General features: G+C 43.0%; 1 protein-coding gene across 2 annotated transcripts; it reads left to right on the forward strand.

Moving 5' to 3' along the window:
• The first annotated feature begins 903 nt into the window (after positions 1-903).
• LMLN (leishmanolysin like peptidase) lies at positions 904-14169 on the forward strand. 2 transcript variants are annotated; one of them, XM_015868699.2, is made up of 17 exons: positions 904-1100; positions 1222-1319; positions 1414-1444; positions 1981-2063; positions 2508-2625; positions 3075-3244; positions 3548-3653; positions 3899-3993; positions 4663-4780; positions 5478-5585; positions 6412-6488; positions 6601-6711; positions 7422-7554; positions 8132-8291; positions 8640-8770; positions 9481-9691; positions 10444-14169. In XM_015868699.2, exons 1-17 carry the CDS (start codon positions 942-944, stop codon positions 10536-10538), a joined length of 2004 nt encoding a protein of 667 aa, XP_015724185.1. In that variant the 5' UTR covers positions 904-941; the 3' UTR covers positions 10539-14169. The 2 variants fall into 2 exon arrangements, with proteins under 2 accessions (XP_015724185.1, XP_015724187.1); XM_015868701.2 differs by having other exon boundaries at positions 7425-7554.
• The last annotated feature ends 575 nt before the right edge of the window (positions 14170-14744 follow it).

Consider the following 14744-nt stretch of genomic DNA (forward strand, 5'->3'; position numbering starts at 1 on the left):
GCACTACATCACATCTCACTGCGCTGCATTGTGCCACTCAGCACCTCGCTGGAACACACCTCGCTGCATTGCAGCATGCAGAACTGCACGGCCCTGCGTTGCTCTGCAGTGCTGCCCTGCACAGTGTGCTGCCCAACCGCACTGCAAGCGCTGCTCAGTGCTGTGTTGCTTTGCACGCTGCGTTTCTCTGCAAGACCTTCACGACTCTGCTTGGATATGTCCTGCATTGCTCCACAATGCCCGGGTCGGCGGTGCCCTGACCACACTTGCATTCACTGCCTTGCACTGCATTGCATTGCATTGCATTGCATTGCATTGCATTGTGTTGCATTGTATTGCATTGCATTGCATTGCATTGCGTTGCATTGCATTGCATTGCACTGCATTGCGTTGCACTGCATTGTGTTGCACTGCATTGTGTTGCATTGCAGTGCATTGCACTGCATTGTGTTGCACTGCATTGCACTGTATTGCATTGCACTGCATTGCATTGCATTGCATTGCATTGCGTTGCACTGCATTGCATCGTGTTGCACTGCATTGTATGGCACTGCACTGCACTGTGTTGCACTGCATTGTATTGCGCTGCATTGTATTGCATTGCACTGCATTGCATCGTGTTGCACTGCATTGTGTTGCACTGCATTGTGTTGCACTGCAGTGCACTGTATTGCATTGCTTTGCATTGCATTGTGTTGCATTGCATTGCATTGCATTGCATTGCTTTGCATTGCATTGCATTGCATTGCATCGCACGGCACCGCGCTGCTCAGCTCTCCGTCTCCTCGCCCTCCCCTCCTCCTCCCATTGGACGAGCCTCACCCAATAACGATCTCCCGACGCCTCCGCCCCGCCCTCCCGCTCTCTGTCCGCCCTCTCATTGGCTGGCGGCCCCTCCACGGGCGCTGCCTCCATGGCGACGCGGTGGCAGTCCATCCAAGATGGCCGCCGGGCCGTTCGGCGGGCGTTGCGGTGCGGCTGTTTGGCCGCTGCTGTCCGCGCTCACGGCCGCCCTGCTGCTGGGCTGCAGCCGCACCAACGGCATCTCCACATCATTCTCCTCAGCGTCCTGTCAGCACCGAGTGCCCGGCGGCGGGGAGGTGCGGCCTCGGGGTTCCACAGGCGGTGCGGGGAGGGGGGGTCAGTATGAGGGGTCGGTGTGAGGGGTCGGGGGGTGGGTTTCATACCGAGGGGCCGCAGCGTGTGCTCGTGTCCGGGCAGGTGCTGTACGGGGCTCCTGTGAGGGAAGGACGCGTCATGAGGAGAAGCGTGGATCAGCGGCTGAGGATTAAGATTATATACGACAGGAGCGTGGAGGGGTGAGTACAGTGTGTGCTGAGGGTGGGAATCTTATTAGCAACATGAAACAGCAAAAAAACAACCCTTTTTTTTCTTTTTTTCTTTTTGATATAGTTTGTTACCAGAGAAAAGACACCTTATAAAGGTATGTGGTATTGCTTTCTTTTTCTTTATGATAAACGATATACATTGGAGAAGAGAATTCTCTGAGATTGGCCCTTTAGTATCTAATAGGGGGCTGTAAGAAAGGGGACGGGCTTTTTAGCAGGGTCCGTTGTGATAGGAAAAAGGGTTTCAGGCTAAAAGAGATTGAGACTGAATGTTAGGAAAAAAGAATGTTTGCAGAAAGAGCAGTGAGGCACTGCAATGGGTTTGGCCCCAAGAAGTGGTGGATCTGCCGGCCCTTGGAGGCATTGAAGGTCAGGCTGAGCTGGGCTCAAAGCACCTGATGGAGCTGTAGGTGTCTCTGGTCACTGCAGGGGAGTCGGACTGGGTGACCTTTAAATGTCCCTCCCAATTAAAGCAATTCTACCACCGAACCACATAGGAAGACATTAGGAAGAGCAGCATCTCCGCTGTTCTAAACCACAGCACCTGGCGTGTTCCACGTACCTTGGTTGTTAAAACTTGCAAGTTCTGCCTGCCCTGCTTCTGGGTGACCTCTGGTTTTGTTCTGTTTAGAACAAACTCTTCCCACAAGCCATCTCTTACTTGGAGAAGACTTTCCAAGTGCGCAAATCCACAGGTACTATCTTGCTAAGCAGGTATGTGAATGTACGTTGAATGTCCAGTGTTGTAATTGGTATTTAACATTACATATAGACTTTAAAATAAGAATATAGTAAGAACACTAGAAGTGCCGTGGCTCAGAGCAGTGGTGTCAGTGGTGGTGGGTGATGCTGTATGTACAAACCTTCTGTGATCAGCACCTGTATTCGGAGATGATAAGGAGAATATGTGCTGCTTGTTTGCTTTTTGGTGTGCCCCATTTATGAACCTGTTCCTAATCTTTCCTTGAGCCTGTGGAGTTCTCCGTTAACAACTATAGATAGAATTGTATCTCCTGGATAGCATAACTAGTGCTTTTCAGCTTGAAAGTTACAATACTGCGATGTTAGCTATTATCTTGTCATTGGATGCTGTAGGACTATGCTGTGCTTCCTTTTAAATGCTAAACGGTGCTGTGTGTCTTTAATGTTTGATTGAAGGCAGTGTGCAACGAACCAGTATTTGAGGAGGAAAGCTGACCCTCACAGGTACTGCCGAGGGGCCTGTGCCAACCACACACGATGTGGGCCAGTTATTGTGCCAGAGAAACACCTCCAGGTACTCTGAGCTGCCTCGGTGCATCTTCGCTTTTGAAGTACTATTGGTTGTGGAAACTACTGGAAACATTAATGTTGCTCACTGTATATAGCCTACCATTCACAGGCAATGCTAAGTGTGACTGTACAGCAATGGCTGCTTGTGTAGGCTGTCTGTGAGCCAGAGCTATCTAATTATGGGAAAGAAAGCACGTTCCTTTTGGGACATCTAGCTTGGTAAGCCCCTTGTCTTATCTGCTGCCACTTCGTGCCTCTCAATCACAAGAGCCGGTCATTTGGAAGTCATTATCTGGCTCTGGTTTTATTTAATGTTGTTGCAGGGAGTTTTCTCATCCTTTGCCTGTCTTAGAATGGGGCTTATTCTTGGCCTCATGCTAGCAGTTGTTTGTTAATACACAATTACTGTCGTAGCTGATACATTTTAACGGTTCCATCTGAACACTGTCAAAGCAATGCAGGGTGTACAATCAGAACGAGCAGCTCTCCGACGTACCTGACCAAGAAGGGGTTCGAGATGCTGACTTTGTCCTTTATGTCAGTGCTCTCACCACTGACAGGTGTGGCCATGAAAACATCATTGCATATGCAGCCTACTGCCAACTGGAAGCCGAAATGGACAGGTAAATGTTCTCTCTGCTACAGACTGTTTTAAAAGTTAAACTTGGAGCTCATGTCTGGAGTTTAATTGTCTACTTATGTTGTATGTAGGGTAACAAAGTAGAAGTCATTGAAGTAATGACTAATACTATTTCCGTGTAAAGCCACCAACAATTGAATGAAGCTTAACTTGCAAAGCTGAGGTATTTAAATCAGAAGTAATCCTCCACTGTTACTGCCTGAACTTAGTCTTGTGATCCTGTTTCTGCTGTGGTAAATGAATTTGCTGCTGTTTAACTGAAAACAACTATAAAACTGTCTTGCAGGCCAATAGCAGGATATGCTAACCTGTGTCCAAACATGATCTCAACACAACCTCAGGAATTTGTTGGCATGCTGTCTACAGTGAAACACGAGATTATCCATGCACTGGTAAGGGTTAATGTTATAAAATGCATCCCTGTAACTTGTGCTTGCTTCTTCACAATGCCGCATCTCCTTGGAGGAGGAGGGTGTCTGGTGAGGGTAAAGCTCTGGCTTTGCCTGTTTCAACTCCTGCATTATTTGCTTTGAGGTGCAGCACTTCAAGTGTGTCTGCTGCAGATGTGAAAACTTCCTTGGCATTGGACTTGGTGTGCAAATGACTTACCAAAGATTCCTACTTAATTTACTTACAGGGTTTCTCTGCTGGACTGTTTGCATTTTATCGTGATGATGATGGAAAGCCTTTGACAGCAAGATATGCTGATGGACTCCCTCCTTTTAATGAAAGGTATGGACTGGTTTTGGACCTCTCAGTACACTGAAGGATTTCTTCAGGTTGTCTGATATATTCTTACTGTCAGCCTGTTGGAAATCCATCTTAATACCTTTGTGTTTATTGTGTTCAAACTTCAAAAGAAATTACATTAGTCTTCCTTTACACTTTCACTTCTTTTACACTTTACATTTCCCTTGTAATGCATAGGAATGATAACGAGGCAAACTTTTATTTATCAGAGGGCTTGAAGTTAAACATTAGAACTGCCTGTGTTTCCTGAACACCTTACCAGGTTGGGGCTTGCAGTTTTTGTAGCCTGTTCAGTGTTGGTTCAGGTCACTCTTTTTTAAGGCACATATCTCACATGGTCTATAGTTAGCAGGAATGGCTGTGTGTGTGTAGGCTGATGTGTGATGTTGTTGTGGAATAAACAATTTGCAGTACATTTTTGATAACTGTAGAATATTGGTTCGAGTCTGAAGGCATAATTAATAATCTCCCTCGGTAAGGCATGTAATAGATGTGTACCTTACAAAGGAGAAGTGTTGCAAAGTCAATGTAAGCTTCACAAAGAATTGGAAATAGAGATTATTCTTCATTCTGTTTGCTAATGGAAATGAAACTTTGCACTGTTGCATGTATCAATGGGGAAGATCTGCAACTAACAAACTCTTCTTACAGCCTAGGTTTGTATCAGTGGAGCGATAAGGTTGTTCAGAAAGCAGTGAGGTTATGGGACGTTCGTGGTGGCAGAATGCTGCGTCATGCTGTTTATCTTCTGAAAACACGTCGTGTTGTTGTAAGTGTTAAGATACACTTTGCATGTGAAGGTTTCTCTCACGTTCCAGTGTCATGAATATTTTGTATTTTGGCAATATTATTCATATTTGGCCAAAAATCCCCTTTGTTTTAAATCTAACTTAAGTGTATGGGGCAAAATCCTGTTTTATGAAGACTAGTCACGCTGGCCGAACTGCTCAGAGCACAGTGGTGCCCATGGGTACTGCCACGCTGCAAAGGCCGGGTTTTGTCTTTGTGATGCCTTTCAAGATTTCCTGACCTTCTGGGAAACCATTTCTTCACACAGAATTAATTGGATACTCCCTGCTTCTTAACAGAAAGCTTCGTTTGCACCCCCCCCCCTTAAGGTGTTCCTTAGAAACAGGTTGTGGTGGTAGTGTTAAAAATGACATCTTTTAATGTAGTCTTTAGCATTCACACGGTATTTTCACTTAATTCTGCTGCTGTTTTAACCTTCCAAGCTTTGATGGCTTGTTGTTTCTGGAAGATAAGTAAGCCAGTTGCTAGGCTTGGTGTTGGGGTGCCAGTTGGCTTGGTCAGCATCTCAATAAGAGAAGTATTTTACATTTGAAGGAAAACAAGATAGTTGAAAGGGAGCTGCTGAAATAGCTTCATAAGATAATTCTAGAAGATGAGGAACGCAGGTGGCTGCTTCTCTGTATCTTGAGGGTTGTGTTGAAATGTTTTCTTTCCAGGAAGAAGCTCGAAAACATTTTGATTGTCCGATTCTCGAGGGAATGGAGCTTGAAAATCAAGGTGGGATGGGCACTGAGCTCAATCACTGGGAGAAGAGGTTGCTGGAGGTTAGTGCTCATATTAGGAATAGAAAAGCCCATTCCCCCTTCCTTTATTTTTGGATTTATAGTTTTACTTACTGGAGCCTCAAAAAAACAAGTGTGTCAGAACTCACTGAAACACAGCAAAAGCAGTGCTTAACTAGAAACAAGCATTCAATCTCTGGGTATATCTATTTGTATCTCATTACTAAATCTCAGAATATGAGTTTGAGATGAGACATTTCCTTTTTCAGTAGTTACATTTATCTGCTGCTTGCCCTGTGAGAAGACCTCATTTTTATGGGATAGGGGCTATTCCTTTGGCTCAGTTCAGTCATGTCACCTGATTCATTATCTTTGGTCATTCAGTCTGTTCACTGTCTGGATTTTGTCTTTACTCATGTGTGTCATTAGGGGCTTTTCCCATCTTTACTCCAGAAACTCATCTGACGAAGGAAATGCTTCCCTCCTGACACAAGCTTGTTTTTGTTTAGGACAGTGAGTTATGTGGTATCCTGGGCAAAGATGCACTAATTGTTGGTGTTAAGCAATACTGTAAATGCTTTAAGACAGGCCTTTTCATGGAAGTGAACTTGAAAAAACATGCATTTTTGTGACCAAAAGTATTTGTTTCCAGTAACCTTATGTGTAGAGCAGTAGCTCAAAGGAAGCTAGAAAGGCTGCTGTTAGAATAAGGATAATCTGAAGAACTGGATTGTCTATGATAAGAAGGGACTGGAACTTCCAGTGACCCTCAGTGCATGGCTCTAACATAAAATGCTTTTTCATAGTAAGCCATTTTCTTAATTAATGATTTTTCAAGAGCTTACTAATAGTAACTGGTGACTTTCAGAATGAAGCTATGACTGGATCCCATACACAGAACCGAGTCTTTTCCAGGATCACCTTAGCATTAATGGAAGACACAGGGTGAGAGTTCATATGAATTGTAATGGATTTTTTTTTTTTCCTTCAGTTGTGTTTGTCGTTTGCTTTACTTGATGCTGGTTTTCAAGCTTTCATTTCAAAAATACCTTTGCAGGTGGTATAAAGCAAATTACAGCATGGCGGAGAAATTAGATTGGGGCCGTAATAAAGGCTGTGACTTTGTAATGAAGAGCTGTAAGTTCTGGATTGACCAAAAGAAACAGAAGTAAGTCTTTCTTTCAAAATAACCAAATCAATAGAGGTGACAAGCATGTTTGTTTGTGTTTGTACCTCTTCAAATGAAACTCAGTAGAAATACGTAAGGAATGTTCTTTGAAGAATCTTCAGAATGCACTTGACAAAGAGCACGTGAAATGTATTAAGACCAGTTATACTATACCTGATAAATACAGAGCCAGACACCTTGGAATGTAGAGTGTGTTCACTCTTACTGTAAGAACTGTGCTTTGGAGTGCACGGGGGAGAGTCTTAAGCAACTCTTTGCTTAAGCTTTGTCATTTTAAATTGCCAGTGCAGCTAGGAATGTTTTGCATTGCTGGATTTTTACTTAAAGCACCAAAAATGTGTGATACCCATGTAAAAGCAAAGCCTTCTTTGTTTGTTTGTTACGGTACTCATAAATTTGCTCCCTGGTGGCCTTGTTTTGTTTGTAAATATTTCACTTCAAGGTTTACAGAGCAAAGTTATTGCAACAAAGAGCACTGTGACTTTGTTTGCAGGGTTGATGTTCTTGAAATTAGGAAGCTCATAACCAGACAAATAGCATTACCAGTTTATACCAAACAAGATATCCCTGCTTCTTTGTGATTGAACAAGTGTGAAGGAGAGCAGGGACAGCTGTGACAGACAAGCTGTGTAGTTGTATTACAGAAAGCAGTTCATCTGATTGGGTTGTTATAATTATTTTTCTTTGAGGAGGCAACTCATCAGTCCATACTGTGACACTTTGAGGAGTAACCCTTTGCAGTTAACCTGCAGACAGGACCAAAGAGCAGTAGCAGTGTGCAACTTACAGAAGTTTCCAAAGCAGTTACCTCAGGAATATCAGGTATCGTGGATTTTACTTCATCAAATCACTAAACATGTGCATTACTGTGTTATACAGTCAGGTGCACCGTTGGTTTTCTTTTTTCCTGAAGTGTAGATGAGAGTAGATATTGTGAGAAATGTCTGCTTAGTTTCTTTATAAGAAGTATGAAGGCCTGAAATTAAGCCTTATGACCCGAAGAAGATGGTAAGGATGTTCTTATATGTTTAAGCAGAGTTCAGGTGGTAATGTTACTGTGTAACAGAAGCTTGCAGTGTTCTGTCTGAGGTATTTCTTCACCTCATCTCGTGCCTTATGTCACTGCATGCTAAGAAGTGTGTTGTTTCATCCCAGCTATAATTGCAAGAAGGGATGGGGCAGCGCAGGGACATGTGGATCCCAGTGCACTGTTGATGTTTTCCTAAGTACTTTGGGCTCATCTGGCTCAGGGGTATTATAAGTGTCCGTTAATAGCATTCCTGAGAAGTAATTGATGTTCTTACAGCTGTAGTGATTAGTTCTATTTAAAAACAAACAAACAACCCACCCTTATGCTTGTCTTTGAACAAACTGCTTCACCACCTCTTTTGTTTGGCAGTATTTTGACAATCTCAGTGGAGTACCAGCAGAAGACTTGCCTTACTATGGTGGCTCAGTAGAAATTGCTGACTACTGTCCCTTCAGTCAAGAATTCAGTTGGCATTTAAGTGGTGAATTTCAGCGCAGCTCAGACTGCAGAATAATCGAAAACCAACCAGGTTAGTTTTCAGGGCTTTTATGTGGTATTTAAGAGACAGGAGTTCTTACTCCTCTGTGCAGTTCTCTCAAAGCAGAAGGAATAACATTCCCTCTCCTCAAGCCAGCACTTACAACTGGCTCTCCCTGCAGCAAACATGCATGTGCTTCTATGGAAAGGGCCTTTGTTTTCTTCACACTGCATTTGCAAGACAATGTAATTCCCATGTTGAGTAATGTATTAATGGTCTGAAAGATCCTAGAAGGAAACTGGGAATTAACTGCAGTGATGTTAATTATGGCAGGCTTATTTGTCGTGGATTTCCTTTTCACTTAGTAAATTGCAGTTCAATATATTCTCTCCACTTTAGATCCAACCAAAAACTATGGTGCAGAAGAATACGGGCCAAACTCTGTGTGTTTGATTCAGAAATCAGCTTTTGTCATGGAACAGTGCAGGAGGAAGCTCAGTTACCCCGACTGGGGTAGTGGATGTTACCAAGTAAGTGTGTATGTTGCGTGGTTTTGTTTTCTGCTTTGTTGCTTGGTTCTTTTTCTAAATAACATCAAGGGGAGAAGTCCGACATACAGTGGGCACCTGGACACGGTTCAGAATCATCTCTTCCTGTAAATAACTAAATAGAACATGCTTTGAAAAAGAGTATTTTCCAACCACAAGACTGTAGTTTAGATGGCACATCAAGTCAAGCACGTGGCCACTGGGCAGACCTGTGTGCTACCTGCAGTCTTCCTAAGGGCTTCATTTGTCTTATCGCTGTGATGCTTTTTCCTCAGCTAAGTGAGAATGCTTAGGTTGAAATCATCTGTTGTCAGAGTTTTACATGAGTTAAATCACTCCGATTTGTCTGCAGCAGGAAGCACCGTGCACATGTCACTTCTCATTATGCTCCTGCCGCTCCACGACTGTCTCCACTGGAGGCGTCTCTTTCAATGACAGCACAACTCTCAAATGCAGTTCTTAGCAGAAGCAGTCTTCTCTCAGTCTCAGTTGGTCACCTGTGTGATTGCATGGAAGAGTGCAGGCAGTGCGGTTCTGTTAAATAGTCGCTACAAGTGTGTTAAAATATTTGTAGTTAATCTGTGCTGTGTACAGACTGTTTACTGAACATATTATTTCCTCATGGAAAGAGCTCAAAAACGTATTTCCAATAAATCATAATACAGACCTCACTTTTATTCCTTTCTTTTAAGGTTTCTTGTTCTCCACAAGGGCTGCATGTTTGGGTCAAGGACACTGCATACCTGTGCAGCCGCTCGGGTCAGGTGTTAACCGTGAGCATTCAGATGAATGGCTGGGTGCATGTTGGGAATCTGATCTGCCCTGCCTGCTGGGACTTCTGTGACTCCTGTCCCCCAGAGCGGGATCCTCCAGCTTTGAACTTATCGAGAGCTGCAGCAACTGGTAGGTTGCCTTACAGTGTGCTGAAGCTTGATCTAAAACATCTGAGAGCACTGATGGTTCACACTGGGAATGGGAAAGGAGAGCCCTGGTCTTGCTATTCCAGGAGCTAAGATGGAAGGTGGCAAGGTGTTGGGCAGTCGTACTTTTCTTTCTAGTGGCTGATACAGTAGAAACACATCTAAAACATAAATACTTTGTTGTGTCTGGTAGTCATCCCAGAAACCTGGCTTTAGAAAATCAGATCTCTGTTCTGGGGAACATAACATGACCTTCAAAATCATCACCGTAGTGCAAAAGGAGAACTCGTATTTTCCTGCTGGCTGTACTGATGCAGTAGTCCAGAATACAAATGACAAGTGTAACTTTGCTTTCTGAAGGAAGAAGAAATCTTCATTCACCAGCTACCAGCTAATATTTTGTCAAGAGTAGATTCTCCCAGATGCCAGCCAGTGAAGGAGAACAGCCTTTACAGTATTTCTCATTTGTGGCTTATTTTTAAGCCTTTAATCAATTCTTTAATTGTTGGATGGGTTGTTTCTATTGCAGTATTTAAGGAAAAAATAAACTTGTTTGGGCCACCTATAGCAGGGATAGTCATATATTTGGCTGTTTGGGATTGCTAGCCACGAAAGCTAAAAATAAATCAGTGCAAATACTTGCAAGGACTACAGATACATTTTTGCTCTCTGATTATTTTATCCTGGCTTTAAATGCAACATAGGAACTTTATACTCTCTTTCTTTTTGTTTCAGACTTGTGCTCCTGCTCGTCTAGCCTAGTCGTAACCCTTTGGCTGTTGATGGCTAACTTAATCCCCTTGGTAACAGGATTATTCCTCTGCGCATAACTCAAGCAGTGAGCAAGAGGATATTCCAGGATGATGCACTGCAGTCTTGCACCTCTCGTTGTGGAGCACTGAGTTGTTTTGTCTCTGCGGGCAGCTGCCTTGTCCTGAGCCTCATCCCTGTTGGCTAGTAGCGGTGCAGGCAGTAGTCAGGGAGGTGCTGACAACAGCAGCCAGAGCCTGAGAGGTGGAGAATTTACCGTGTCATCTCAACAAGTGCCAGTATGTTCCTGAACTGCAACCCTTGATTTTGACACAGTAACAAGATCGCTGTGCCAGCCTTCCTGGCAGCTTGGTCAAGATTTGAGAGGAGAACTCTGCTGTCATAGAATTTGGGATTGTGTTCGTTTGGTTTGGTTTGTTCTTTTTTTTTTTTTCCTTCAGTGCGACTGGTAGCAAAGCACCCTCAAACTGGAAATATACCTCAGTGGTTTAGTTGAAAGCCATGGTGAAAATCAGTTATCATCACTGCTAATAACTCAGACCTAAGCAGGTATGGGACGTTTCCGTCACTTCTTACATTTCACAGGGAAAAAAGAACAGAATGGAATGGAATGGAATGGAATGGAATGGAATGGAATGGAATGGAATGGAATGGAATGGACCAGATGTTGGGAATTCTTTCTACACCTGAATTCTGCAGCGTTGAGGCTTCTCGGAATTCATGTTATATGTGGTAAAGCATCTACTTGGGGCTCACGTAAACCTTCTTACGTGCCCAGAGTGGAATTTCAGAGTGATGACCATGACAGCTGTCTAGAAGTCGTATCCTCGCTTAGCGTATGGACTGGATTATGTAAGATATTAGAATATACTCAGAGTGGTTTGCTAGACAAACACATTTCAGTACTTGATTCTAGTCTATAAAATTGGGTTAGGTTTTCTGATGATATTTTTCTTAAACCATGACGTTGTTTTTTATTAGTATGAGCATTAACACAGTTGTTCTCACTTTTTGTTGAAGGTTGGTAGCTGTGGCAGCTATCATCTTACAGAATCATGTTGACTTATCTCCGCCAAAACCATATTGAGTAGGTAAAGAAAAGTCTAATCCACCTTCTTCCACCCCTCTTTCTTGAGCCTGTAGTTGATAGTTCAACTACACAAATAATTGGCATTTGGATTATGTTAGAGAATCAGACGCTTTGAGATATGCAAGGGTGTGCCCAGGTACAAAATCCATCTCTTGGGGGACAAAATCTGCTTGAGGAAGGAAATGAGCAAAGTCTGTCTCACTGAGGACAGCTGCTCTATCCAACACTCGTGAGGATGTTTTTCTTAGTTCCTGACCCTATATAATGTGTTACTAATAACACATCCTAAGGCCAAGGAGACTCTTTGGTTCAACCCTCATCTGTCCTGCTGCATAGCTCTCATCTGTAGGAAGGTGCTCAATGAGGGAGCAGATGTGCCACAGGCACTAAAAATACAAAGCTGGGGAAGAAGATGTTACACCACTTCTTTAAGGCTTGATGACTCTCTAAAATGAAAGGCAGAGGGATGGAAGGAGTAACTTCTTCAGCTACGATTAATGTTGAATAATAGGACTTTGTTGTACTTGTGAGGACACTGAAGATTATCTTTGTGCCTAGTATATATTTTTAAGACACTTTATGACACTGGTGAAGTGAATAAGTTGCAACCTGAAACTGACTGAGATCACGTGGCTAAGAGAGTACCTTGCACTGGGCTAGTTCCCCTGCTGATCTGTAGGTTACGCCCAGCTTGCTTTGAGCTAAACAAGGCCTGGTTAGCCTTAATTGGTGTTTCTGAGAAGCAATATGAATTAGGGATCAAATGCTTTAAATGTGTACAAATTTGAATCAAGAAGCACTCAGATGAATAAGCAAACACTGGTAACTTTAAGGTATGCACAATCAGCAGTCGGTATTAGTGGATTCCTTGAACATGTAAAGGTTTGAGAATACATCTTTGGCCCCAGAGGTTGGTATTGTGTCTTTTGTCTGTTGTGCAATAATACAGTCGAAATGGCATCACTCAGCAGCAACGCTTTTTATACTTGAAAAGAAATTATCGGTTATTTTTTCTTACTGTGAAATATTTGCACTGTTGGAACTTTCTGGTTAACTTTATAACTGTTAAGCATTTCTAATGGTGTTAATTTATTGCACTTGGTATTTGATATGCTGGTCTGTCTGTGTAAGTGGGGTTTGTTATATTTAAGTGAATCTTTTTTTTTAATCTTCTACCCAGTTGTTTATCTCGAGGGCTTTTTTGAGCACTAACTGAAAACTGAAAGGTGGCTTAAAACGTTGATGCTTCCCTACTTCTGGATCAGATACGTTTGAGTAAAGAAAGGCTGCAGTGTGTTGTATCTGCAGGGAACATCTGTCTGCCTGTAGGAGTGATTGTAGCCAGATTTGGTCCTACCTGCTGAGTAGCTGCATCAGTGAATCCAGTGAAGTAAAACTATTAACGCCTTAATAATCTGAGATTTCAGTTGTAATTTCTTTGACATGCAGCCCTTCAGCTGGCCGTGAAGCACAGAATTGGAAGCGACTTGTTGGGAGGGCAGATGGAAGTGGGCAGAATCCAACCAGTTCTGTCAGTGAGCTGCACCTTCATTGGAGCTGCCAGGGGATGCGTCAGGTTTGCTTTGAAGTGGCAGTGAATTGGTGGCTGTCAAAAGGAATATCTGAGTAAAACTGCCTACCTCAGTTCTGTGTGGCACTGAGTTCAGCTTTTAGCCTGTTGTTAACTTGAGCGGCTAAAGGAGAATGAAGTAAAAACACATCTCAGGTTTTTAAGAGCAACATAAACGTAGTAGGAAGCGTAAGCCATTTTTTTTAGTGTTGAACACAACTGAAATTATCGCTTAAAACAATCGTTTGCGTAGCCTTAAGTTTGGTCTCCCAGTAGTTCAAATTTATACATATATATTTCAGTTAGAAGTTGAAGCAATTCATGCTGTAGGAACTCCTTTTTTTCTCACGTTTCAATTACAAGAAGGAAGAAGAGCTTTTGGCTGCAGTATGCGCCAAGTAAATGACGTAGGGAAGCAGGCTGCTCCTTTCCCTTGAGATGTCTTGAAGATCTGGGAGGCTGCTCTTCGTGTAGGTTAATGACTGGAACGCAACTTTGATGCTCACCACTTGACTGTTGGTGCAACATAGCTCATTCTTTTTGTTATGCACTGCTTAATTAGAAAGGCTGGTACAAATCTTCCTGCTCAAATATGTTTCAGTAGGGAGGGATGCTTAGGTCCTCCCTTCCCCACACGTCCCATGAGTGGCTGTGAGCTGAGCTGTGGGAACCCGCAGCCAGGTTGGGCTGCATGTGTCACTGTGTGGGTCTGGAGTCTGTGCTGTTACATTCAATGACGCCATCTTACACCATCAAAACTCCAAAGTGTAAATGTTGCCTTCAGAATGTGAAGCTTCCCTTGGAGATAAAACAACTGTCTTGGGAGAACCGGCTGACCTTGAGTATGTGTTTCCTATTTTGGTACAGAATGTAAATACAGAACAAACTATTTTACATAGCTTTTGACTGGGTTGGGATATAAGGGCTAATTTTTGTTATTTATGAAGTCTCCTTATTTTACTGTGTAAAAGTGTCATAAGAAAGAAGGAAAACAATACGTTCATCAATAAAAATGTCTGTAGAAAATGGACTCTTCTTGGCCTTTTCTTTGAGAGCTGACCGCTAGCTGTAAGAATAAGCACAATAGAAACCACGTCAGAACACTCATTTATTTTATGCGAGTTTTTTATACATGAAATTACATCAGGCTTGCATCTCTTGATCACTTCAAGAAGGAATTGTGTGAATCTTTGACTGTTCAATATTTGATGCTGATGAATGAGTCTGAGAATTTCAGCCCGCCCATGAAAGAAGGATTCTGAATTCTCTATCCCACCCTCACGTATTTGACATGTTAAGGATTGCACGGTGTTTAATTCTTTCTCCCTTGATATTGCAGTCTTGTGCTTCCAGCCCAGGGTCTTTGTATGGGCTCCATTGCTGCCTCCACGCAGCCAACCTTCACTGCTGCCCAGCAGGGACCGGGGTGCTGCAGCCACGTTCCCACCAGACGAACTGGAGCTGGCCTTCCTAACGGTAAGACTGAGATGTTTTAATTCTTATTTTTTAATTATTTTTCTATTTGATATACAAGTCTGATAAATGCAAAATACAGTAACATTCCTCTAAAGTACAGCAGGGAGAGGGTTTCACAACAGCCTATTT

This window comes from Coturnix japonica, chromosome 7 (assembly GCF_001577835.2).
Source record: "Coturnix japonica isolate 7356 chromosome 7, Coturnix japonica 2.1, whole genome shotgun sequence".
NCBI classification, from domain to species: Eukaryota; Metazoa; Chordata; class Aves; order Galliformes; family Phasianidae; genus Coturnix; species Coturnix japonica.

Excerpts from the sequence above, each read along its gene's own strand:
- LMLN (XM_015868699.2), top strand. The coding sequence starts at position 942 with ATGGCCGCCGGGCCGTTCGGCGGGCGTTGCGGTGCGGCTGTTTGGCCG. Across the intron at positions 3,654-3,898 it reads ACGAGATTATCCATGCACTG|GGTTTCTCTGCTGGACTGTT; the intron begins GTAAGGGTTAAT and ends ATTTACTTACAG. Across the intron at positions 4,781-5,477 it reads TGAAAACACGTCGTGTTGTT|GAAGAAGCTCGAAAACATTT; the intron begins GTAAGTGTTAAG and ends TTTTCTTTCCAG.